The following is a 25,910-nucleotide window of genomic DNA, read 5'->3' as shown; positions in this document are numbered from 1 at the left end:
TCAGCCGCAAATTTTGGGATATCAAATTCGCGCAAAACCGATTTAACGCCAGATCAAGGACCACAGTTGATCCGTTAATTTTTCTACGAAGAAATTTTTAAAGATCTTCGTCCAGGTGACTCTATCTCGATCGAGTGGACTAGTTTTTTATCGCGTGCGTGGCGCGTAGTGGGGGTAGTAGCTGCGCAGGAACGCACGAAGGCACCGCGCTAGCACGTAGGTCAAGTTACGATACTCTGCGCGCATTCAGTTCGCGGGGAGCGCTCGTACAGTGCGCGTTGTTGTCCCGTGTTCCTCTAGATGGTTGATCACGTGGGAAACATTGCGCCGAGTTTTCGCGATTCCGTGGCGGAGAAGGGCCGAGGGAAAGGGAATAAATGTGCGCGAGTCCGTAATGGACAACCCTAGCGGCGGAAGAGATAGTCGGTACGCAAGTCTTGGCTACAGCATGGGGATGATAGGCAGCGACGCTGGCTCGGAAATGTACGGCCGACCGTCCACCTCCCAACTTACAACTTCTCAAATAAGCCGCGGTGGCGCCACCATGATGGCAGCGGCGGCCGCTGCAGGCGCACCGAATGCCGGCGTGGGATCTGTACAGAGGGGTATCAAGAGGACCACTTCGGACGTCTGTTACGATGACAGTAACGCACGGCAGGCACTTTCGCAACAGCAGGCCATGTCAATGTCCACAGACTGTGTCCCCGATAATCTGGAGGAGTCATTTACGAGTTTGGGCCAGCCGAAAAAGTCACCCCCCTCGAACGGTAAGAAGACCAAAGGACGGGTCAAGATTAAAATGGAGTACATCGACAATAAACTACGGAGGTATACCACCTTTTCGAAGAGGAAAACCGGAATCATGAAGAAGGTTCGTATCCGACAAACCTGTCGACCTTATTTCTCTCGTTAATTAAAACGGTTATCGCAAAAACAGTGTGTTGAATCCGTCGGGTATCGATGATCGATCGTCACGATCGATCGTTTCTTTTCATGTGATCATTGAATCGGTCCTATATCGAACATGGTGTTTAAGTGCGTTCAAAATTGACGAGAGATTAGAGATAAGAAAGTACATGACACAAATAGTAAATGTAAATAGTGTATTATGGTTGTGTGGTTGCGCGTATTGCGCAAATCAAACGTAAGCCGATGAGTTTAGCGAGCGCGCGATTTATGAGTGACAACTGTGCTTTCGCTGTCGTATATATTTGTACGCCAGTAACTTAATCGTGTATTTTGGATTACCGCTAGAACTACTGACTACAAAAGTACATAATTTGTATCAGAAAGATGAAAATAGTAAAATAAGAAAATCGTGTGATATATGAAAGAATATATAATGCATTACAAAAAATCATAAAAAAATCCCTAGAAATGCAGCGTTGTAATCTATGAAATTACTACGAAAGATTACTAATTGATCATCTTGACAGCTTTGGTAGTTTTAGTATCAAAATACGCCCAAGAAAGCTATAGTACATTAGTCGTGATTTTATGATATGATTCTGTGATGAGCACTTGTTATATGACTCTTTTTACGAATCGACCGTACATATTTCTTGGTTCTCTAATCTTAATTATATATAATTTACATAAAAATAGTTAGCGAGGTCGTTTAACGATAATCAGTAAATAAATATACGTTTAAAGTTATAAATTACACGATTAAGTTACACGTCCGTCAGAAAATTTATGTATGCTTTTTTCTTTTTGTTAAGGCTTCGCACACAACAGAATCTATTCTGTAAACGGTTCCGCATCTATATTGACATTAACGTTGTATTTTATATTTCAGGTAATGAACGCGTCGTAGCCACTACAAAATATCGTAAAAATTGCTTTTACGTCTTGTCACGCCAAACTTAATCTTTCGTCTAAAAAGCGCATTATTTTAATTTCCCGAAAATGACGTATCCATTTTTGTTTATCTTTTATCGCTCACTATAATTATAAACTTTTTATTAACAAGGTGTTCTGTGAGCAAATAGCTTGAAAATAATCTGGTTGTTTTTTAAGTCAGAGTTTTTGATTTTAACATTAATTTAATCATGTTACAGTTGTTTATCTGATCCAAACGGCGGAGTAGCTAAATCCGTAGAAGAACCTAAGGCAAATTGCATCTTTCATACAAATATAGAAAACCAAAGATAGATTGTTCCCCTTTTCTAAAGACGGATCTCTATAATTAGCTATGTTTTGACACGAAACTGACATAACTGCTTTATAACATTATTGGATAACTGGAAACTTACGTTAAACTTAAAATAAACAGAGGCATTATGTAAGAGAAAGTACGAATTTAAATATTAGGCTGAATTCGTAGGCAGTGTTAAAAGAATTACGTATTGCTAAAAAAAAGTTTCCAATTTCTAACAGTTCTTAAAACGCTAAAATGTGAAATTTTAACGGATCGAATCAAATATTTTTCTGAAGTTTTCAATGTATGTATTTTGTATCTATACGATATTTACATTATAATGACAATATTTACATTTTTTAAAATGATTTATCAATCATTAATATACAGAAAGTAATCGGAAAATAAATCGTAAAACACGGTACAAATAAGAAAATTTTCTTAGTACAAAAATTGTAAATTTCTAGATCTTGTAAGCTGCAAATTAATCACCTAATCGCATTATCATAGTATTCTAGATAAAAAATATAGAATTTTGCATTACACATATGAAAATCGATAGATAGGTTCGATTTTAAAGAATATATAAATTACAAACGTTAAGTAAACAAAATACTTTCTTTGAGCGTAAACACGCAGCAACATTCTGATCTAAGTTAAAGACAACGATTTCATAACGTCCCACTATGTTTATTCATTTTCATGGTGTGGTTGCGTTGTTCCCCCTCGACCGGTAGGTTTCTTGTTAGTAGGCTGAATTTTTATAATTTAGATTCAACTTAAATATACAATAGCGGGCCGCCAGTTTTCACTACAAAAAGAAAGAATTCCATCCGCTCCACGCTTGTAAACGCTTCGCTAAACCTTGATAATTATTATGTCATTACAAGGTATAATCTCTCGAACATAAAGCGTTGAGTGCGCATATCGTTTTTATTCGCGTGCGTTCGTTTAATTATTTAGAAGAATTGTATATTAATGATTGTGCAGGCGGTGATAATTTGCATAACACCGCTCTATAAAGATCGCTGAATAGCAAGTATTTGTAATATACGTTGATCGTTTAAGAGTCGAATGGAAAACATTGCTTTCGTTATTCGAGAATCTAAGTTTGTTACTTTATTTACATCCATACTTTGATTCTTTAGGCAGATACTATCTTAATTAATTACGATATGAATTTGCAATGCAGCGAGTTAAATTTACGATACATTCGATCTTCACACTTGTAGTTTCATCGAACTGAAAACACAAGTGTCTCACTGTTATACTCTTCTATCGTTCTTCAATTTCCTGAAAAAACTTTTCTTCGATTAAAATCCATCTCGCTTAAGAACGGCTAAAACCAGTATTCGATCAATGAAAAGAGATAAAAACCAAAGTCCGAAAAGACGGAGGATAAAAGTGCAAAAAGAAGGAAAAATCTGGAGCGAAGCGTCGTTAATACGATGCGAAGAAGGAGCCCGGGACATCCCTAATTAATCGTTATCTCTGGTTGCAGGCGTACGAGCTGTCGACACTGACAGGTACACAGGTGATGTTGCTGGTAGCCAGCGAGACCGGGCATGTGTACACGTTTGCGACACGAAAGCTGCAGCCGATGATAACGAGCGAGGCCGGGAAGGCGTTGATCCAGACCTGTCTGAACAGCCCGGACCCTCCCGCCTCCGGTTCCTCCGGTGACCAGAGGATGTCCGCGACCGGGTTCGAGGAGACCGAACTGACCTACAACATAGCCGACGACGAGCAGAAAGTAAGGCAACTGGTGTATGGCTCGCCGCACGGTGGCTCGCTGCACGGCGGTTATCCTGGTGGCGGACCGACCGGAGGGCCTCCTGGCCATCCGCCACCCCCGCCGCCGCCACCGCCGCCGGGTTCGCAGCACGCGCCACCCTCGCACGCGCAGCACGCGCACTTGATTGCGCATGCACACGCGGCCTCGCCGAGCTCGCACCTGGTACCCTGTTCCAGTCCTGGGCCCATGTTAGCCGGTGGTCCCTATCAACAGTCCTGTCCCTCGCCTCTGCCACCCCATCACGCCGCCTACCATCCTCACATGTCGCATTCGCATCCCCAACGGTAGTACTACCCTAGTTAGTACTTGAAACTATCGCTTGTCCTCCGACTCTTACCAGCTGTCCATGTCCGATGTATCGCACATTCGCATCTGTTACATCGCCAGTCGCATTCGTCACGTCGTCAGTTGCATCCGTTGTATCCATCGCTGGCTACCGTGTTCGATTCGCGTATGATCTTCCATGATCAATGACTACGGAATATCGAGACAGGGAAGAGGTACAGGGAGAAAAGAACGCGAGGTTGAACGCGTTCGTGGATATAGAGAGGAGATGCTCGATAAGAGTCGGTGTCCACGGAGTTAGAAGACTACCGTCGCCGTCACGAACCACCGGCGTAACCGCAATTATCCGCGTACGCTTATCGCGCACGACGTCTGTCGTCGATTGACTGTGACAATTGTCGACTTCGAACGGCCGCTCCGTGTTCGCGCGATACGCGCTACGAGATTTACTCGATGTTGGAGTAGATACGTAGATTTTGCAGGTGGATATAAATTAGTTGAACGACAGTAGGTTTGAAGAACACGAAGATTTTTGTGTTTTCCCTATATAGGCTCGAATGGTTTCGTTATACAGCTCAACTGGATTCCATGGGGGAACTTAATCGTTCTAGCGATTTCATTAGCAAGAAGCAGGATCGGTGAAGAATAAAACCAGGTTGTGGTCTTTCTTTCAACGATCCGTGCTTCGAGCCTGTAGAAATGCTTGCTAGGTTTCTTGAAGCTTCTCTTCTGTTTCCTAGTTACTTTTCACGGCGGCAAAGGGCTCCTCGAACAGACGCCTCGGCGTCGGTGCAATTCCGTCCATGGTGCGAGTGCATCGCGTTCAAGTTAGGTGCGCGGGAACGCGTTAAACTTTTCTTTCCACGGTGCTTTGATCGTTTTCGAGGCGTTTTAAAGAATAGACGTATTATCGTTACGGTGGATTTATTATGTCGCGTTATGCTTCGTTATATCGAGAACGCGTCGTTCGATGGACGTAAAATCGTACGTCGTTTGCAAGCTGAATAAAGAATCAGCGTGACGAAGGAAGTTCCGGACGACATCCGACTTTCTTTTCCGGACGATGAATATCGAAATTCTCGATGAGGCGCATCACATCCGGTGTCAATGAAAGTACGGTTATTTTCTTTTCGTGTGTGTGTGTGTAGGGAGGAGAGTAGCATCTCGTACGAAGCGCGAATGACGTTAGTTACGATCCTAGAAATTAATATGCCCAACACCCGGCACGTTCACGCTTAATTTGACGTAAATCTCAAGGAAGTGACGTTTCGTTTGATTAAAACCCTGCTACGTCATTTGGATCATCGATAGTATTTCCCTATCTTTAAAAATTGTTTAAGTTTGAGAAAAATATGGAAGAATGTTTATTGATATTTACGCGATCATTCTTGTTTTAATTTTATACGAAGATTTTTTTTATACGAAAAATCGTTTGATTTAATTTTATACGAAAGAACGTTTTTATTTATAAAAGTTTATTGAAATTCGAAACATAAAACTTTGAAGATCGTAGTCGGACTAATAATTAGAAAATTTGATTCAATCGTGTTACGTATTTAACGTAATCAATGTTTAATGTATTCAATCTTCTATAAGAAATAGTTTTCTATATAATTTAATATCGATTACAAGTTGTTAACTATTTTCTTGGCAAAAACTTGAAACGAAATTAAACGTCTCTATCAGATCGTTTCATAAATCTTTCTCTTCTCCAATTCAAATAAATCTTTATTTCAATGAAATCATCGATTTTCCGTGCATTCGATATGCCGGTTTATTATAAACATATTTGCATAATTTCCTGTCGTTTCTGAATTAATTTATCGATAAATCTCTCGACAAATCCGCTTCTCGTGATACGTCAATGCGAAGGCTTATGAAACGACCGAGTAGAACGCTAACAGCGAGAAAATAGCTCGCATAATTGCGTGCCAGGTGCACTAAAAAGATTTAACCAAATCAGTCGACGAGGTAAAATCGAGACTACTTATGGTAACGTGCGCTCGCGCGCGCGCTTCGAGATCCTAGTACAGTTGTTAACGACAATCAGAACGATGTTTTGCCACGGCTGGCTCGCTGGGAAGAGTTTCAGGCAATTAACTCTTCTTTCGACTCGGTATCGCAAGTAGAAGGCTTCTAAGGACACCTGTCATCCTCAGGATAGGGTCGAACAGTACTTAAAATAGCAGCTTTTCGGTACTTAATACATTAAGAACTATTACCGTTCGATTATTATTCGTTGTTTCAAGGTATAATAAATATGTTATATTGATAGGCTCAGGGAGCAGTGCTTTCTTCAAGTTTAACAAATTTAAGGGCTCGTAATAAAAACAACCCTTGTCCACGCGTTTATCTCTCTCCAGGAAAGCGAAAGAATAGTTTAACATTTGTAATTTCTGATACATTTCGATACATTTCATTTTTGCTATATAAAATATTCTACGAGCCTACCAGTAATACTCGCTGATATTCAATAAAATTATAACGTTGTGGACTACGCGATAAAAGTTTTTATAGAACCGGTTAATTTTCATTCGACGACAAGTCACGATCACTTTTTAGATCATTTTTTATAACATCTATTCCATCATAATGTGAACGTAGCTGGTTACTAGAAATACATTGTTGTCTAAAAGATTGAAAGATTTTACAAGAATCGGTTTTGTTATGAGTCCCGCGATTGATCGACGCGACATATTCTTGGAAATCAATCGTGATCGAGCGACGCTTGTCGTTAACCGAGGCGTGTGATGGTGTTTTCAATGAAAACCGATCGGAGCGCAAGAAAACGTACGGTGTTCCGTTTCCAACGTATAAATCTAGTCCAGTCGACGCGTACTGTAAATGTATACGAGATTTACGTCCACGTTGTTTTAATCTACCCGAGTGAACAACGACGAAGATGATGGACGAATTTTTCCGAACGATCGTCAACGAAATCGACCGTCCTCTTGCTCTCCACAGTTCGAGTTTAAAGAAACAATTGAAATCATGGAATTTACGATTTTTATAAATACGTTAATTGATACATAGTTTTATAGAAATATTCATTATAATATCCATAGAGCAGAGGTTTGCTCTATAATTTTAATGATTAAGTATCGAGTAAGATATTTTGTAATTTGCGTGAATTTGATAATTTCGCTTGTTTCACAATTTAACGACCGTAAATTCATAAAAAGACAACGATTGCGAAAGAGATGTTCGAAATGCTAGAAACGGATGAAAACTTTAGCTACAATCATTTTCGTTTTTCTATTTTTCTTTTTTATGATGCTCGTGATACGAAAACGAGATTAAAGGGTAAGGCATTAGGAAATTCAGAAAATAGACAATTTTAATGGCTGGATCTATACGTTAATCAAAGTCCAAAGACTTTTTTCTACGATACGTGGTTCGTTCGAGTCGTACTTCTTTGCGAAACGAACGAAGCTCATAGAAAGACGCGTATCGATGGAAATTTTCGTTTATCAAAACGAGAATGGAGAGGCAGTTCTTAATCGTGCACTTAGGATAGTAACTCATGTGATGAATTACTCGAGGAGCCGTGTATTATATATATATATACACGTGTATATATATATATATCATCTTCTCTTCTTTCTATTTTGATCGTATTTATATCTTTTACAACGATAGAATCTCTCTTATTTATTTAAAGATCTGTATATACGTTGTAAGTTGATCGATCGTTGTCGAGCAACGAGAATCAAATGGAACTGAGGCGAACCGTGATTTGACAATCGAAAAATAAATTTCGATCATTCGTATTTAATTCCGTGATAGTATTTAACGATATCGATAGTATTTAACGATCTGCTCAAAAGCAATTAAAGACTCGTCCATCCGGATGATAATTCTCTCGCAAAGGGAGTCAAACGATACGAAACTCGGAGAATGAGTTTAACAATGAATACGAGTATCGTTATTTCATCCTCGACATTCGATTTATTCGGACGCATAACCGAGAATGGCCGTATTCTCTTAATTGTTTCGAGCAGTGGTATCCATTTTACTGGCGTAGAAAAACGATCGTAGAAAGTACGATTCCCAATTAGCGTTTCGCTGGCTCCCTTCAGTTCCAAATCGCTCGATCGTACTTTTATATTGTAACAAGCATCGTACCTAGTAGTTGGTGGGATTTGGCGAGGCCGGAATCAAAGGAAAAATCGAATCGTCCGAGCGTTCCCTTTTTTTTCCCTCCCATCAAAAATCCTTATCGAGGCATCCATTATTTTTTTCAAATACTCATGTCGTTCGGGTCGAGACGTTTCGCCTTTCGTTCCCCGGGACGAAACGCAAAAAAAGCCAACGAAGAAACGAGAAATCGTAGTACGTGGGTGCGAGTCCGAGCCAGTAGACCCGGCGGTGCACGCTTGGCATTGTTGCGCATTGAATATATATATATACATCATACATACATGTGTATATATATATATATATATATATGTCTATATATATATATAGATATTGTTGTGTGCTCGTACATTGTTCCGTAATGTGTTTGTACTGAAAGTGGCATGTGTAGTATTTGTTTGTTTTTTTTTCTCTTTCGTAGATTAAGTAGCTAGTATTTAAAATACCTTGTTAATTTAAATTCCCAGGCGAGCCCCGCCTGTTCTCCATTTCCCCCCTCTTCCGTTTCCCTTTCCCTTAAGTTTCTTCCACAAGTAGAGAAAACCTCGATTCTCCTCCCTCTTCACACAATATGCATGTTTACGTGTGTGTGTACGTGTGGTGTGTTGTTTTCTCTTCTTCTCTCCTTTTTTTTTTTTTTTTTTTTTTTTTTTGCTTAAAATATTTTTGGAAAAAAAAGAAGAACAGATACATATAAATATATATAAATATATAAATATAGAGGGTAGATAGGTAAAATAGATAAACGTTTATACGTCGGAAGAAAGGAAGGTGAAAACGCGAAAGAAAACGTAAAACGATTAAGCACACGAGAGCATTACGTGCAGGCGCAAAAGTAAGGGAGATTAAACGTGAGAAGAAAAAAATATGGATGAGAAAAAAGAAAAGAAAAAAAAAGAAGAAAAAAAGAAAGAAAATTCGCAAATCCGAATAGAAATGTAATTTATCCGTGGTCTCTCCCGTCGACGCACAAAGTACAAATAATATAATTAACTTTACGATTATACGATAATCCTGAACGAAACACGGTAATCACGAAATGTACGGCTGGCGTGCCTTAGTTTTTATGTATCACATGTGTAAATAGTGTACTGTAAAATACTGTGATAATATTTATATTACACGTACGTATTATATTGTTTCGCTTAATAATACGGTCCCATGACAGTGTTGGTCGTCGTTTCGTCAAACGATACAGTTAACCGATATACACACGAATGCCAACAATTATTGGCACAAGGTGCCAGTCGTTTGCGAACAGGTAGGTATAAAAAAACCCGCCTGTTTTAGCGAAGATACCGTTCGATCGACCATTTGATACATAATTCGTACCTTTTATTCTACATCCTGTTTGCCGCGTGGATCACCACGTTGATAACGATCACGAAGACGATGAAGAAACGTACAAAACGAAAGAAAGGAATTTCTGTACGATTAGGTAATAGTTTCGCGTGAAACGTTAAACTAGTTGCGTCGAGATGATTAAAGAAACTAGCCTCGATCAAAGAGGGGTATTCACACGATCGAGCCACTTTTAACTTGATTTCTTGCGATTAGCGGCATTGTTATTTAAACAAAGAATGAAAAAGTAAGACATTTTAAAAATGTGTTTCTTTATATTAATTTTATGTTGGATTTTGTTGTTACTTTATCGACGAGATCGTATCGACGCTTTTTTACTTTTCGTCTGTGCGTGAATATAATTCTCGCGATTAGCCTAAACGAGTTGTTACATTTATTTTAATGGTACTTGTTGTCTTATGTAGTTTGAAAAACCACTTCACTTTTGTTTTGTAAATAACGTAGAAAACAGCGGTATCATTCGTAAACGTATGAAGGATAATTATTAACGCGATAAGACTCCTGTTACTCTTTAAGACGATTTTTATTTTCTCTCTTTTAAAGAATTAACGTAAAATTTCGTATATGTAATTATCGAAGAACAATAATCAGCCCTTGATGCGATAGATAATACAGAGGAAAAACAGTTATGTTAAGAATTAGAACCAACGAGATGCGTTAAATTATACAAGATTAAATAATAATTCTATCTACGTTGCGATCATTATTGTAAAGAAAGAATATTCCGATCCGCTTGAGAATAAGACACCGATCAACAGTATTCCATTTTGCCAATCATCCTTTCAACATAACTCACAAGGTAGGTCTGCTTCTCGATACGCACGGATTATTCAAATTTAACGATTCTTTTTAAAAATCGTATCTCCTCAACTTTCCTATACGTTGCTTTAATGTTTCACTCTTTCAGACACAAATATTCCAACGTAATTTTAAAAGAAAGATAAAGAAAAAGCAAATTAATTCTCTTAAGGTGAAAGATGAAATTCTCTTTCATTTTTCACATCCCTTTCTCGGACTTGAAACAATCTTCCACCCAAAAATTTCCATATAGGGATTAAGAAAAAGAAAAAAACATCTTGGATCTTGAACGTAGCAAGTCTGAAAGAGTTGAAGACGATATTTCTGCAATTCCGCGCGAATAAACGTTAAATTAATAAATAAAATAATAATAAATAAAAAGAGACGCAAAAACCTAGGATGCGCTAAACACCCCATTAGTACGTAAAAGAAACCGGATCGAAACTTTGTCCACCGTAATGACAATGAAAAAGAAAAAAAGAAAAGAAAAAGGAACGTTGAAAAGCTCTCTCCCTTGACGGTGGTTTGATACGGGGCACGTTTACGGCGGGGGTTTGAAGCCACGATTTACGATCTAACGACTTAACGATTATGATGCATTTCGCTAAGAGGGCACCCTGGTGAATCGCGGCCACGAGGAAACGACGAAGACAACAGGCGGCTCTCCTGGTGGCTGGCAGGGCGAAAAAGAGAAGGGCAGAAACAGGTGGGGAGTAATCGGATGGAAGGGAAAAGAGAAAGAAGGCGGGGGAAGAGAGGGAGAGAGCAAGAAAGAGGGAGAAAAAGAGAGAGAAGGTATGGAAGGTGGAAGCAGAATACCATATACGGTCACCTTTGTCAAAGCCTGGTTGTCGCCATATACAGGCAATGTTCGCGATGGCAGATACTTATATAGAGTCCAACTTAAGAATCAGGAATGCCGGTTTTTGTCGCGCCTTCTATACACACCCGTGGTAATGGGGGGTACAAATACGACTCGGAAGTGATCGTCGACACAACGCCTGCTGCACGCGGACGAGGGTCGCGAAACCAGCCCTCCTGGCACTTTTGGAAATCCTCCACGTACCGTCACGAAACCACGGCCACCAGCCTTCCGAGCTTACGACTTAAGAACGATTTGACGCTTCACGGAAGTTGAGACACTCTCTTAGCTTCCGTGTTTCATGCATGGAATGTGATTTGACTCTCGAATTTTTGCGTCAGAGTGTTTTAGCTTCGACATCGATCGAAAGGACAATTGCGAGCTGTTCGATCGATGATTCGAGTAATTTAGACTACTTTTCCAATTTTATACGTATGTTTATATCAAATTGTAAATATGCCTTGTTTTTTTTTTTTTTTTTTTTATTAATAAGTGATTTTTGAAGACAAAGTTTGTTGTTTTTTAAAGACGCTTTTTGGGCTCCGATTTTGCTACTCGTAAGTGATAAATGATATATTTCACCGCAGACATAATTGAAGTCTTTGGTGAATGACTGGTTGGAAAGTGGAGCAGTCTAATTAATTGACTCGGTTTCAACTATTTTTGGAATGTTGAACCCTTACAGCGCACTCGAGATCCCTTTCCTTGCTCCTTATTTTTCCGAGGCTAAAGGACGTTTCATTTTTTTGACCGTATACGTTTCTGCGAAACATCTATTTCTTTGGTATATCAGTTTTCTTCTAGAAAACAACGGACGTGATCGAGTTGCTCGATCAGTTACCGATTCGAAAGTACAGTACTTCAATTAACTCGAATTATTTTCGACATTTTAAATCTTCCAAACTACACGGACATCCATGGCAGATTACATCGTACTTAAAATCCGTATCACTAAATCGTTTCATGTAGTACATTCTATCGTAGTACAAATTTACTACTGACTTACGATTAACCAAAAAGAAATACAGCTGATCAACGACATCGTGACGAAACCGTTAATAAAAACTTCTATTTCTATCGCTACGGTAAAACCCGATTTGTCCGACCTCAGGCGAAAAACATGGAATTCATCGATGCTTCCCATTGCCTGAGATTTCTTCTAACTTCCGACATTAATAATAATAAGAATTCACGTTCTCAAATAAATGCACGTAACTCGCAAAAGTTCATGAACCAAACTAAGCAGATTCAATCGGATTCATGAGGATGGTAATTCACAAACTAAAGTATGGAGATTCCTATGAACGAGAATTCGGTAGTCCAGGAACCAAGATTCTGAATAGAATTCTACTATAATACGAAATCGTTGAAACTTCTATCTTCCGTAACGAAATAAGCAACGACGAACGGAATAGTTGGCCAAATCGGTGCTTCCCTGGCAGTCGAAAGACGGGCACTTCCTAATTCTCTCGAAGAGCATCGGTTCCTTACTCTCGGCTGGTCGATTTGCTTTCTCTCGAAGGCGACCGTCGGTCGACACGTGTATACACACATGCGTCCTAACGAACAAGTCGAAATACATGTATGAAACGCACAGGTTCAGCGCACAAACGGTTAAGCCTAGGGAAAAAAAGCTATCCGTCGGTGGTGGCGGTATGACCGGGGGAGAGAAAGTCACCCGGGGAAACCGTAGTCCTGCGTAAATTTGTGAGAATCTGCCGTGGAAGCGCGGTACGAGTTGAGGCCGCGCGGATGGCCATATAAGGCGCGCGAACAAGCTCGCGCATCTCTCCCTGCTAGGTAGGTAGGTAGGTAAGTTGGTTCGTTGGTTGTTTCGTTGGTTGCTTAGTTGCTTGGTAGGCTCCACTTGATTGATTGGTTAGTTGCCCGTTTGATTGGCTCGCCGATATTATTACAGAGGCGTTATCTACGATTTACAGGCTACGAATCGAGCCGCGATGCTTCTCCTCTCTTCTAGCTTGTTTTCTGCTTGTCGCCGCATCGCTCGTTAGGCATCCGGAATTTACGGACCTGAAACAGATCGTACGTCATCGTGATATCGTTTTCACGACAACGTCGTGAAGCTTTGCCCGGTACCGGTCGATGAAACGGTCGATTCTGACGACAGCTCAACTTTGATCTTCGTTCGTTTACTGTAATAGAAGTTTCGAACGTTGGGCAAAAAGAAGAATGTCGGGTTTTTAATTAATTTGCGTCGGTTAATTGCAGATACATCCTATGTTAGGCATATGAATTGTAGGCAGAATTCTAGGAGTAGTGGTTTGTAGAACGAGGCAAGAGCCTTGTAACGATGATTCATAAATTTTGTAGCAGGGCGACACGTTCTTGAGAATTTTAATGTATGCAAACAAAATTAAAATCTGATTCACGCTAGCTTCTATCTTTTTTTCTCTTCCTATTTGTTATTCTCTCATCGATTTTATCTTCGTACGAATTCACCAGAATTATCTTCAGGACTCGTAAACAACGTTTTTATTTCAAATACTATCAACGTACGTACACCATTCGTACCAACAAATTTCGTTTCATTGTTCCAGGAAGACGGCACTTCACCTAGATCGGACGTTTGCGCGAACGAAAGCGACGGAGATACCAGCGATGGCGATTCTCCTGTGTCAAAGGATCTCTCAAAAAATCACTCAGGTAAACGTACATACCAAAAACTATCTACCTAGAAACATCCTGCGTATTTCCATCCCAAGCGAATGAAACTTTTCTCGTCGTACATTTTCAGAAGGAACTAAAGACAATTTACACAGAACACCATGTATGCTCTCGAATAAAGGATTTATTAGCGACAAAAGTTCCGTACGTGGAGTATCCTCGCCAACTTTTCCATCCAAGTAGTGGCTGTCTAGTCGAACGTGGATGCTTCCCAAGCGTGGTTTCCTCCCTTCCGTCGTGCTAGAACAATTTCACCTGTCCGTTCCGCGATTCTCGGCCCGTGCCACGCCGAGTACGAAAGACAATCGTACAGCTGCGCATACGTGGCGAGTAATTAACGAATTTCCCCGTGGGCGTAGCAGGAGTCGCGAGTCGCGGACTAAGTAGCAAGCGGTAAAAGCCGTGGCGTGGAAAATCGTTAGAGCCAGGCCGTAGGTAGTCGAGCAAAGGCAAACGTGTACAATCCAATCAGTCAGGTAGGTCGGTAGACAGAGAAAGGGATAGATACGGATAGAACGAAGAGAGAGAGAGAGAGAGCAGGAGAGGAGAGTTTGGCGGAGAGGAGAGGAGAGAAACGTCGGAGAACGAGAGAATGGTATCACAGAAGAGGTAAAACGTATATGATGCGTACGCGCGCGCGATCGCGTGTGAGCGAGCGAGAAAAGAGGGGAAAAGAGAGGGAGAAAATAAAGGAAAGAGGACACTTAAAATGCGAAAAGTGTGCGAGCGATGACGAGGTTATCCGTGTAGGGGAGTACATAAGGAGTTGTACGGGCCGCGATGACCAAACTAAGACAACGACGCGCTGCCTAACTGGGAAGTAAGATCCGGTCGAAAGCCGCGCTCCGATGCAGGTGTACACATAAATATCGATGCTAATATATGGAGTGGATGCCATCCGACTTACCGATCGCATGACGTACGTTTTTTTTCGCCTTTCCATTGTTCCCCGCGGCACAAACAGTCTCCCCGCCGGAATTTTGATAACTCGCCACGCGTTCATATCTCCGACCGACACGATCCGCGTCCCACCGATCTTTTACCCTCTGATCGAAACTCGATCGTTCCTTCAAACTTCTTTCTCGTTTATGATTTTCATTTGCTTCTTCACCGTTCTGACCATTTTGCTAAATTCTTCGCTTTCATTTACTTTGGATAAGATTATCGACCGATTGGTTGATGCAAAATAAAGGATAAAGATAGATTTCGATGGAACATCTATTGGCGATTGTTTCGTACATCTATAAAAATATTCACTTTGATATAGAATCTGTTAGATATAAGGTTACTTACGATGATCGGTTTTCGTTTTATAAGACCTTATGAGAAGATAATTTTCGTTAAAGTAGGTAAAAGCCACAGTATATTTATCTATCGATGTATGAAATAAATATGATTATTATATAATAAAGTGTAAATATTTGAATAGATAAGAAGGACCAAGTCGATTTGCACAATTTTACTATTTGAGAGTAAACATTACTCTCTGTTAATGCTTTATCGAATTTCCTCTGAAACAGTTCTTGTATTAGTTTTCTTGGTACATAGTACGTCGACTTTATAGTTTATTTTAATATAAGTGGTGTTTTTACAAGATATCTGAAGATTTCCAAACGAGTAATTGTAAAATATGGAAGAGACAGATGTTGAATATAAAAGTTTATTAATCTATATTTCTAAACATCTAATAACGTTTTGTGTACATCTCTATTTTATGTCATATTAAAGATTATGTCATTGCTTTATATCATCCTTCGTATCACGTCGATTACGTAAATATATATTTTTAGCGGTGTTTTCGACCTACGACCGATCGATTTAAGTAGTGAAAGAAACCCAAAAAGCAGACAGTTATGAGTGAATCCGTTATACCGCCTCGCTCCGTTCTCTTCCTCTTCATAAACTCTAATAAAAAAGTACGCGATGCCAAAAACCATTAACTGTACATTTAAAAACATCCATTTACTAATTCTAAGCATTCGTCCACCCATTGAATCCAATATCAACCCTATTGCGGCTAATCGGATGCCTGTTTCTATATTTCTCTTAACAGAGTTTTCATTTTTCGTTCTTTAAATATCTTCACGTCGAAATTTACAAGAAAGTTTTAAATATTGAAGCTTCAAGTTTGCTTGTACGCGCGTTGATTAACCGTGGAATCTAGATTGCCTACAATAAGGGTTGAATCACATCGTTATCGATAAACATTTATTCGCCACAAAATGACTAATCATCGTGTCATTTCTCATGAAAACGGCCGTGATTCTGCGCAGGTATAATGTACCAGATGCCACAGACAGTAATTTACTCGCCGACTCCGGGGGTTCTACTCGGTATCGGGCAAAACGGCCAGCCAGTGCAAATCTCTCAAGAAGGAGGTGAGAAACCATGATCATCCCCTGGAATCGATCTCCCCCAAAAAAAAACACACACATCCAGCCATCCTTCCGATAGCCGAGCGTTACGAAATGAAACGAAAACTCAGATGGATACCGGCACCTTGCTCATGCGACAGACGTTTACCCGACGCGAAACGCGTGCCCGTCCTTCTTCCTGTTTCCCCAAGTAGAGGTTTTTTGGCATTGTTTCGCAGGCACGGTAGCCCCGGTTAACTCGACGCAGAGTAATCAACCGTTCATCACGATACCGCTGAACGTCGCGATGAGTGCCGCCGGCTTGTCGCTTCCGGTTACATCCAGGATGAATCTGTCGCCGTCGCCGCGATCACCAACGACATCGGCCACGTCCAGCTGCGAGCTACCATCGGACCTGAGCAAAGATCGTGAGTGATATATCGCGGATCGAGCCTCGATTAAGAAAAAACCCTCCCCGAAGCTTGTCGCTCGACGATGCAACAAAAGGCTTGACCCGACGAGATTGGACGGGCCATCTTTTTTCCAACGATCGTTTCGGTTCACCAAAGAAGGTCGGAGCGAACCGTGACGCATACAGAAACTCGGAAATCTCGCGCGGAACATTTTCTCTTCAGCGACGCGACGGGATGACCTGTTTCGATCGTACGTCCGAGCCGAATTGATCCGACGATCGAAATGGACGCGTTCTCTGCAATGCTATCGATACATACGGATAAAATTTGCTGCTTATCGCGTACGATCGACTGATTTGTATTTTGCAAAATGATGGATTTTGTCGAGATCTCCTTTGCGCTCGCGATCTAGCTGGTCGCGACGGTAACGCGTTGCAACGCGCAGGTGCTTGTCATTGGTCGAGGATATTCGTTTGATGAAATTTTGCGAAATTATCGGTACTGTGTTGTATTTTATAGAGGATTGTATAAAACCAGAGAACGAATCAAATTGCAACGATGAATACGTCGAGAGTAAGGGTAGCAAATTTGCATGGATCTTTGCGTACGATATTATGTACGTAAATTAGCATTGACCGATGATTGGTTGTAATATGAAATTATCAATGCGCATTGGTATAATTTTTGTTGATACTGGACTTTGTTAGCCGACGTTTAATCGATATTCGTGCAATACTAGTCGAAGGTTTTATCCAATAACCGTTCCACGAATTAATTGTTTACGCTGTCTTCGTAGAATTCGCCGCCTTTCCAGTTATTATTTAACGTTTCGTAAATTACTTAATAGAGAGAAAAGGAATTCAATATTTTTTCAACGTTAAACGTTATATAGGGATATTTGAAGATTCGTGGGATCGGTGAGTCGAATGAGACGCATTCGAGTGCAGTAATTTGATAATAATAGAAAAATGAGCAAGTAATAATAAAATATCGAAATTTTAGCGATACATTTTATGTATCACGTGTGTTATGTACTATAATTGTATATATATCAACGATTCGAAGCTTGTAATCTTTAACGTTTTCTTCTTTTGCAACGTAAATCATCACGAAACGATTACAGAACTTATAAGTTTATAGCTCGAAGCGGTACACCATTCGACTGCGGCGATTTGTTCGCAATTCTCATCCTAGAAAACGCAAGTTCATATGGTTGTTCGCGAATTATTTGAAAGAAAAGGGGGATAACTAAAGAGAGATATCGAAGATCGATGAATCGTGTGGCGATAATGACTTCTCAATCGTACAGGGTGCTTCTAAAAATAATCTATAAGCTAGCGTTATCGTTTTTTTTTTGAGCTATAGAGAAGAAAATATTCGATATATTTTCTAACACGGAAGTGCGATTAACCAAAGACCTTTTTGGTTTATTCGAATTGTATTATTTATTAGCTTACCCGGATAATGATTCCTCGAGAAACAACGACGTGTTCGCGGTGTTACCGAAACGTAGAAATTACACAAATTCCTCGTGAATCAGTCACAAAATGTAAAAGGCGATAATAATGTCTCCAGATAAATGATCCGAACCGTTCAATTAGTCAGTGATAATGTTGGCAATCGTAACCGTTCGTTTATACGATCATAATGTTTAATCATTAACCGTAAAATAGTGATAAGCACGCATCATTATCAGCCAAATTGTTTCAACAGTATTTTTATTCACACAGTAATCTCTATTTTACACGATATGGAAATAAATCATCAGCTTGTGATAGATAACACGCGAAAAGCTTGTATTTTTTTACAATGCACCTATGATTTTTACACGGATAGTACTATCGACACGCGCGAGGAACATTGTCAAACTTACCAAATGAATTTCTTTCTTTTTTCCTTTGCTTTATTAAACAATATTAAAGATGCAACGCTTTCCTTTAATGCGAATTTATTTTGCTTCTCTAAATTTCATCGATATTATTTGAGATAAACGTTAATAGGTGATGAAAGTATTCTGGAATGGTACCTGCTTATTGAAACAAAATTAGGAAGAGCGTAGTTTAGAAAAGAAGCAAAATGATAATGTACTTTTTTTAAAAATTATCGAATTTTTTTATGTATTTTATATATTTACGTCTAATCGATATTATTTGATAGTGCCTTCTTAGAGAATTAAAAGATGTTGGAAAAAATTCAAGAAAAAACTTTAATATTACACTTATAAGTACTATGTGCTCCTTAGAATGAATTTTTTAAACTTAATGCAGACGTATTACGAATTTTATTAACTTTTCTCATTAGGTAATGCTAGTCAAAAGATTGTATTATACCTAGTCATTGAAATGTGCAATGAAACATAAACAAGCATTTAATTTTTGTATCGTAACATTGCTCGAAGCAGCTGCAGAATGTAATAAAGTTACTTAATGAAAATTAAGAAACTAAAGTATAAAATCTGATAAAAATTTCAATAAAACTCTAAATTGAAAGAACCAATCGCGGAACTTTTAACAATCTGTTTCGATAGAAACTTATATGAATGAAATGAAATATTCTATCACCTGTACATTGTATAAAATTATCCTAACATTGTTTTGAGCAGTGAATACGTTGTATGGATTGCCATAAGAATAAGAGATTTATAAAATGAACGATAGTACGATCCGTGGGATAATGTGAAAGATTCTTATGCCAAAATCCATACATTCTCGTCCAAAAGGGAATACCGTTGTATCATGCATTTATCATAAATATCTTGAAAACATCAAATTTCACTTTATATCTTTCGAAATTTTAGACACTGGCCTGTTCACACGAATTACATGACAGAATTCAGGCATTTCTTTTATTATTTCATCTTGTTATTGATTAAAATAATCTTACGTAAAATAGTGGAAGTTCGATTTCGTTTCATTTTATTCCTTTCTTGATCATAAATATATTTCATATACAGTAGTACGTAACTCGTTTTTAAAAATGTTTCGCTAAACTTCGTTCTTAAATACTTTGGTTTTGTTGTAAATAAATAATACGTGAAACTTGTACAGTAAAAATTCATAAAACAAATACTCACGGTTTTACGAGTACTAAATTGATTTTTTGTCAGCCTGTGAATCGGCGACAGCAACCAAAAGTTCTATTTTAACTTCGTTAGACAGTTTTTGATATTGAAAAACGACTCCTGTTATTCCAAGAGAATGATAGAAATTACTTACAACCTTCGTGCTTCCACGTGCAATAATTACATCGATAACTACCGTAAACAATTTTCTCCTATAATGAGAAATATCCAAAAAGATAAGGTACATATGGTGCACATCGACCTATTCAAATGCGAATGGAATTCACCTTAATCTCGCGTTATGTAAATTAAAGCCGAAATGAAAGAGCAAAAGCAAGAAAATTCAAACGATAATTTCTGCATTCTGTTATCGCACAAATGCACACATACTTTTTAATGCCGCACCATGCAATATTACAAGATAATTATAGTTCGTAAAACGCATGCTATTTGAGAGTGATTTTATGATCACATATGAAAATAATATTTACAACAACTAAGGTATTTATAAATCGTTCACGAGGCAAATATGGTAAAATAATAATGGGACGAAACAATTCGAGCGTTATAACTTGTGTGTACACGTGTAATTATGATGGAACTTTATCGAAGTGCTAAAGGAAGATGGAATAATGTTTGAATGAAGGAACATGAGAAATGCGTTTGTGAACTATTTTACTTTCGAAAATTTTACTTCGTTTTTCTGCGTTATTGTTATCTACGCTTAACGAGTGTTCTTTACTTTCTTCGCCGTTTATATTTCTTTACATTCGATGCAGTAAAATTAGAAAATTTTACGATAGCATAAGAATCATTGGTTTTCATGAAATTTTATGTTTCGGATGTAAAGACGAGCAATTAATTTCTAAAAAAATGAAGAGTAACACGCGAATGATGTCTTATGAACCTCATAAAGTGCAGTACCTCGAAAAATTCGATGGCCATGGTTCGAGCTTAATGTTTGTATAATAATAGAGAAATTCGTATGTTCAGCATGTCCGTTGGGAATCCAAATTCTCGACCATCGTCGACGAATGACAAATTTAAATGCCTTCTATTTTATATACAATTTATATATACATATCTATGTAATATACGCTGCGAGGGTTGTTTAAATTTTTCTGGGATTTTATAATTTTCTTATGAATAAAGACATTTGAAGAATATTACAGGTATTTTATATAATCTTATCAAGACAAATATCAATACAAAATTTTGAATTTCTCAAGTATTTATATCAGAGATTATTCAATATTTAAAGTAAATTACAACTTATTCCAATTTTTTCCAATCCTTATATCTCTGTCAATAATCTAAAGATATTTTGCCTATTCTTACAAATTCACCGAAACATAATTGTTAATTCGTGATAAATAAACGTTAAACTTAAAGATTTCTTATATAACAAAGGTCTTGCACACTTATCATAATAATTCTACTAGTGGATAAAAAAATGTTTAAAAAATATTACATAGCAAACTTTAATATTTCCATGTATGTGTATGATGTAATGTGTATGTGTAATATTACAAAGATCATTCAATGACTCAACCAATCTGTTATACATGAAGGAAGAGAAAGAACTCCTGAAATGTCAAAGAAATATATCTATGGTAAATCATCGATTATGTAACAAATAATTATATTCATAACAATCGCAATCATACTATAGATAAAATTCCAACAACCCTCGGCTATACATGAATTGCAATGTTTTTTATTACTTCTCTACTGTAATATATATTACAGCATGAAGAATGTTTGTAACGAATGAACATATGTAGACATATCGTTGTTTTTTTACACTAACTTTACGTAATGTACCGATCATGTAACATTGTTAGAATTGTTGTGACGAATACGTCGAATATGAAGAAATGAAATATAATTATTCGAATTACAATTTTTGTGGATACTGTGAGTTTTACATCAGTTGTACGAACCAGAAATTATTATTTCCGATCCTTTTATGTACTTTAATTGTCTTTTACATCTTTATCTTCATTTAATTAATCAACAAGAATTTGCTATTCATATCTAAACCTAAAGAAGTATTTAAAAATTGGAGACATATTATTTTTATTCAAGAAATTGACTGAGTAATTGTATCCTCCTTGTTACTTAAAATAACACTTCAATTAATTCGACCATAAGATGGTTGTATACCAATGTCGATAAACTCATACACAAATGGTATATCAACTCACTGTGTATATATCCCTATTCATAATAAATATACTATAACTGTATAAGCATATTACACCTTATTTCGAAGTGCAACAAATGAATAAAATTTAAATAAAACCAAGGTACGTAATTCTATTTTTCGCTAATTTAGTTATTAGTTAAAAATACTAGAAATTCTAATTTATATTCAATATTTGCATCGTATCTCATTATATGGCAACCATAATCGAAATATGTTAACATTAAATGTAATTTTCAAATTAAAAATGCATTTTGGAACACATTAAGCGATTTTAAAAACAGATGTTTTAAAATGATGTCAATTATATTTATAACAAGTAAAAATTTAAACCAGGAAATCGAATCGAAGATTCGATTCGATATAAAAACGTGTAAAGCATTCCTTTGAACAATGTTGGTAGCAAGTAGCAAGTATCAAGGTGTAATGGACCGTCATGGCGACGTTACCGCCGCGGAAAAATCCAACTCCGACGAAGATTTTAAAACAGCATTTAACCCCGTTGCAAACGCTATTACAATTAGGTTTTCCGAAACACCGAGCGTGAGTATTAGAGTAAGATTGCAAAACACTATCGATATCTCTTTGCTATTCTACAAACAATTGCGTGCGGTTATAATGCATTCAATGTAAACAAACAGCTGTCAAACATTAAGTACCATTGTTGTTTTCTTCTTGTTTTTGTTGATTCGTTATTGCCTATGCTTATCATAAAAATTCAACATATATACTTCTTTATCGTTATCTTTTTTTTATTTTAATAAATCGATGTACAAAGTACGTAATTTCAAAAAAATTCTATACTTTTATTATGTAACTATAACGCAACTGGAATTATTTGACTAATTGTATAATCTTTAACAATTTAAATAAATATTCTATCGGTTCTAGAGAGAAAGCATTAGCTGCTACAGGACATCGAGGTGTTCAACTTGCATCGGATTGGCTAGTAGCTCATGTTAGAGATCCAACTTTAGATTCTGACACCCATAGACAATATGTTTTGTATGCTTGTCCTACGGGTGAATTAGCTGAGCAACTTATGAGATTTTGGTCAGAGAGTAAAGAACTCATATGGAATGGAGCACATAATTATATGCCACATATTACGCTTGTTTCATTTTTCAAGGTATAGCATCATCTTAACAATACATGTAAATAAAAGTCACAAGTAGTACAAAAACATTTTTTTGCAGGCACCAGATGAATCTACTGAGGAATTGGTAAATGCGCTTGAAAGTATAGTTAACCAAGATGAATTATCAGATAATATTGAATTAGAAACTTATGTTTCTCCTAATTTTATGGGTCTATTTGTTAAGGAAGTAAATACAGAATGGCTAAAAAACATTGCCATTTGTTATGCAAACAAACTTTCAAGTTTGGGAATTTCTGCAGAACCCCAAATAAAATCTTTACATTTGACATTGGCTTATCAATTTCCCAGCAATTTATATCAACAATTGCGCTTGATGGTGGAGAAACTGACACCCATTTGTCCAACTAATTGGGAACTCAGATTATATTCCAGAGATTCTAGGCTACAAAATGCACATGTACATAAAGTGACGCATCCTCACATGCCTAGGGAACACGATGAATTAGAATTGAGAGTGGGAGATTACATTTACATTCCAGAAGGGGCGTGTAGTGCATCTACAGATGGTTGGGTTGAAGGTATCTCTTGGCTAACTGGTATTTCAGGGCATTTACCTTTGAATCATACAAAACGTACAGCTGAGTCAGATTCATGGACTTTACATACTACCATACAAATTACTGACGCTAAAAGGGGAATTTTAGAAAAAGAAGAAATATCTCCAACTCGGAAACCACCAATATTGTTATCGAATGATTCCATAGACAGCCCTGATGGAGTAGCAACAACTACTGAATCAGTAAATGACATCAATTATTTATTATTTATTTACATATAAAAATTCAAATTCTAATCTTTCATTTTACTTCTACATATACAGATTGAAGCTTCTGAAGTACCTCCAAGTTCCTCAAGACAAATTTTTATATGCCGTCATGGAGAAAGAGTAGATTTTACATTTGGAGCATGGATTCGTTATTGTTTTGAATCAAATGGATCCTATGTTCGTAGAGACTTGAATATGCCAAAGGAAATACCATCAAGAAATATACAGGACTTTCGAAACGATAGTCCTTTAACAACTGTAGGTGAAGTACAAGCAAGTTTGGTAGGAGAAGCTATGAAATCATCTAGTATTAAAATAGATGTGGCTTTTACATCTCCCTCATTAAGATGTATACAAACATTGGCCCACATTTTAAAAGGATTAGATTTAAACATTCCAATGAAAATAGAACCAGGTCTCATAGAGTGGTTGGCATGGTATCCAAATGGTGTTCCTGTTTGGATGACATCTGAAGAATTAATAAAAGCAGGTTTTAACGTAGATAAAAGTTATAACCCAATTGTTAAAGCAAAGGATCTTCCATTGAAAGAAAATGCAGCCCAGTATTATGAACGAAGTTATGAATTAATCAAACGAATTATTGAAAATACAGTAGGAAATATTCTAATAGTAGCTCATGCTGCTTCTTTGGCCGCTTGTACCAGACAATTAACAGGTGGGAAAGTGCCACCAGCTTCTGAAGTTACTAGATTAGCACAGAGAGTACCATATTTAGCATGTTTAACAGCACGTGAAGGGTTGGATGGTTGGCAACTTCATCCACCTCCTTTTCCTCCTATAACCCATACCAGTAATACTAGATTTGATTGGAAAGTATTATTGTAAAAAGTAATTAATATTTTAAATACAGTTTTTCTCTTTTTATCTTTTAAAACACTAAAGCTTAAATCATTAAAGGCTATGCAGATACAATGAATTTCTTACAATATGTGTATTTTAATTTACATAAACTACATTAAAAAGAGAGAAAAAGTATTAAAAAGATTATTTTATGGATTGGGTTGTTTATAACGTAATAAAAAATATGCCAGTCGTCTATTCAACATTTAAAACAATTAACATTTGTAGGGCAATAAATACGGGTATTTTTAATTTTATTAATGACATTTTGTATTAATGATATTAATGATTTTATTAATGATTTTTTTAATTCTACCTTTTCTATAGAGATATACTAAGTAGGATATGCGTTTAAAATGAATGTATGAATTAATATTTTGAAAAAGATATATTCTCATAGATTTCGTACTGGTCGTTTAGAAAATGTTTAGTTAAGACGAAGTATAGTATTTATAACCTTTAACAGGCAAATATTGAGAGTTTATTCAGAGTTTTTAAGAATGTATTTAAAAGATTATGAAATTAAACAATTGGTTATATGATTTGCTGTAATATTAATCACAATTCGTAAAGTTCATTTGGTTATTAAATCAATCTATTATTTATTCAAATGTTTAAATCTGCATGTATTTTGAACGTATTATTATATACGCAGAATATATAATGAGATTTAGGATTTATTACTACTATGTTTAGTAAAGGTTTACTTTATTCTTACAAAAAATATATGTGTACGAAAATTACAAAAAATTAAAAAAATTAATAAAATTTTTCCACACACTGTACAAACCTATGAAACAATAGTTGGCATGAATAATGTGTGAAGAAATAGAAGTACAAAATTAATGTAGAAAAATAATGTTATTTACCAAAGAAATATATAAGATGTTATTTCATTATAAATACCAGTTATATCATGAGGGGACCTATTATTTTATTTACTGCAGAAAAAGTTTATTCAAGTGTAATATATAACATACCATAATGTATAAAAAGTTTTCTATATAAAGATAGATTCTAGTAAAA

The 25,910-nt window shown here is 37.1% G+C and overlaps 2 protein-coding genes across 3 annotated transcripts; both read left to right on the top strand.

Annotated features, from left to right (window-relative positions):
- The first annotated feature begins 10 nt into the window (after nt 1-10).
- LOC132907328 (serum response factor homolog) lies at nt 11-21,795 on the top strand. Of its 2 annotated transcripts, XM_060960300.1 has the most exons (5): nt 11-871; nt 3,642-3,893; nt 13,938-14,043; nt 16,338-16,442; nt 16,658-21,795. In XM_060960300.1, the coding sequence occupies exons 1-5, from the start codon at nt 395-397 to the stop codon at nt 16,852-16,854; spliced, it is 1,137 nt and encodes a 378-aa protein (XP_060816283.1). In that variant the 5' UTR covers nt 11-394; the 3' UTR covers nt 16,855-21,795. The 2 variants fall into 2 exon arrangements, with proteins under 2 accessions (XP_060816283.1, XP_060816284.1); XM_060960301.1 differs by lacking the exons at nt 16,338-16,442; nt 16,658-21,795 and adding an exon at nt 14,135-16,269.
- A 699-nt stretch (nt 21,796-22,494) lies between these two features.
- LOC132907444 (ecdysteroid-phosphate phosphatase) lies at nt 22,495-25,787 on the top strand. Its single transcript, XM_060960565.1, has 4 exons — nt 22,495-22,641; nt 22,990-23,227; nt 23,295-23,996; nt 24,078-25,787. Exons 1-4 carry the CDS (start codon nt 22,535-22,537, stop codon nt 24,867-24,869), a joined length of 1,839 nt encoding a protein of 612 aa, XP_060816548.1. The 5' UTR covers nt 22,495-22,534; the 3' UTR covers nt 24,870-25,787.
- The last annotated feature ends 123 nt before the right edge of the window (nt 25,788-25,910 follow it).

Source organism: Bombus pascuorum, chromosome 5 (assembly GCF_905332965.1).
Source record: "Bombus pascuorum chromosome 5, iyBomPasc1.1, whole genome shotgun sequence".
Lineage (NCBI taxonomy): Eukaryota > Metazoa > Arthropoda > Insecta > Hymenoptera > Apidae > Bombus > Bombus pascuorum.
Note: the sequence above shows the minus strand (reverse complement) of the source record. Positions and strands in the feature narration are given on the sequence as shown.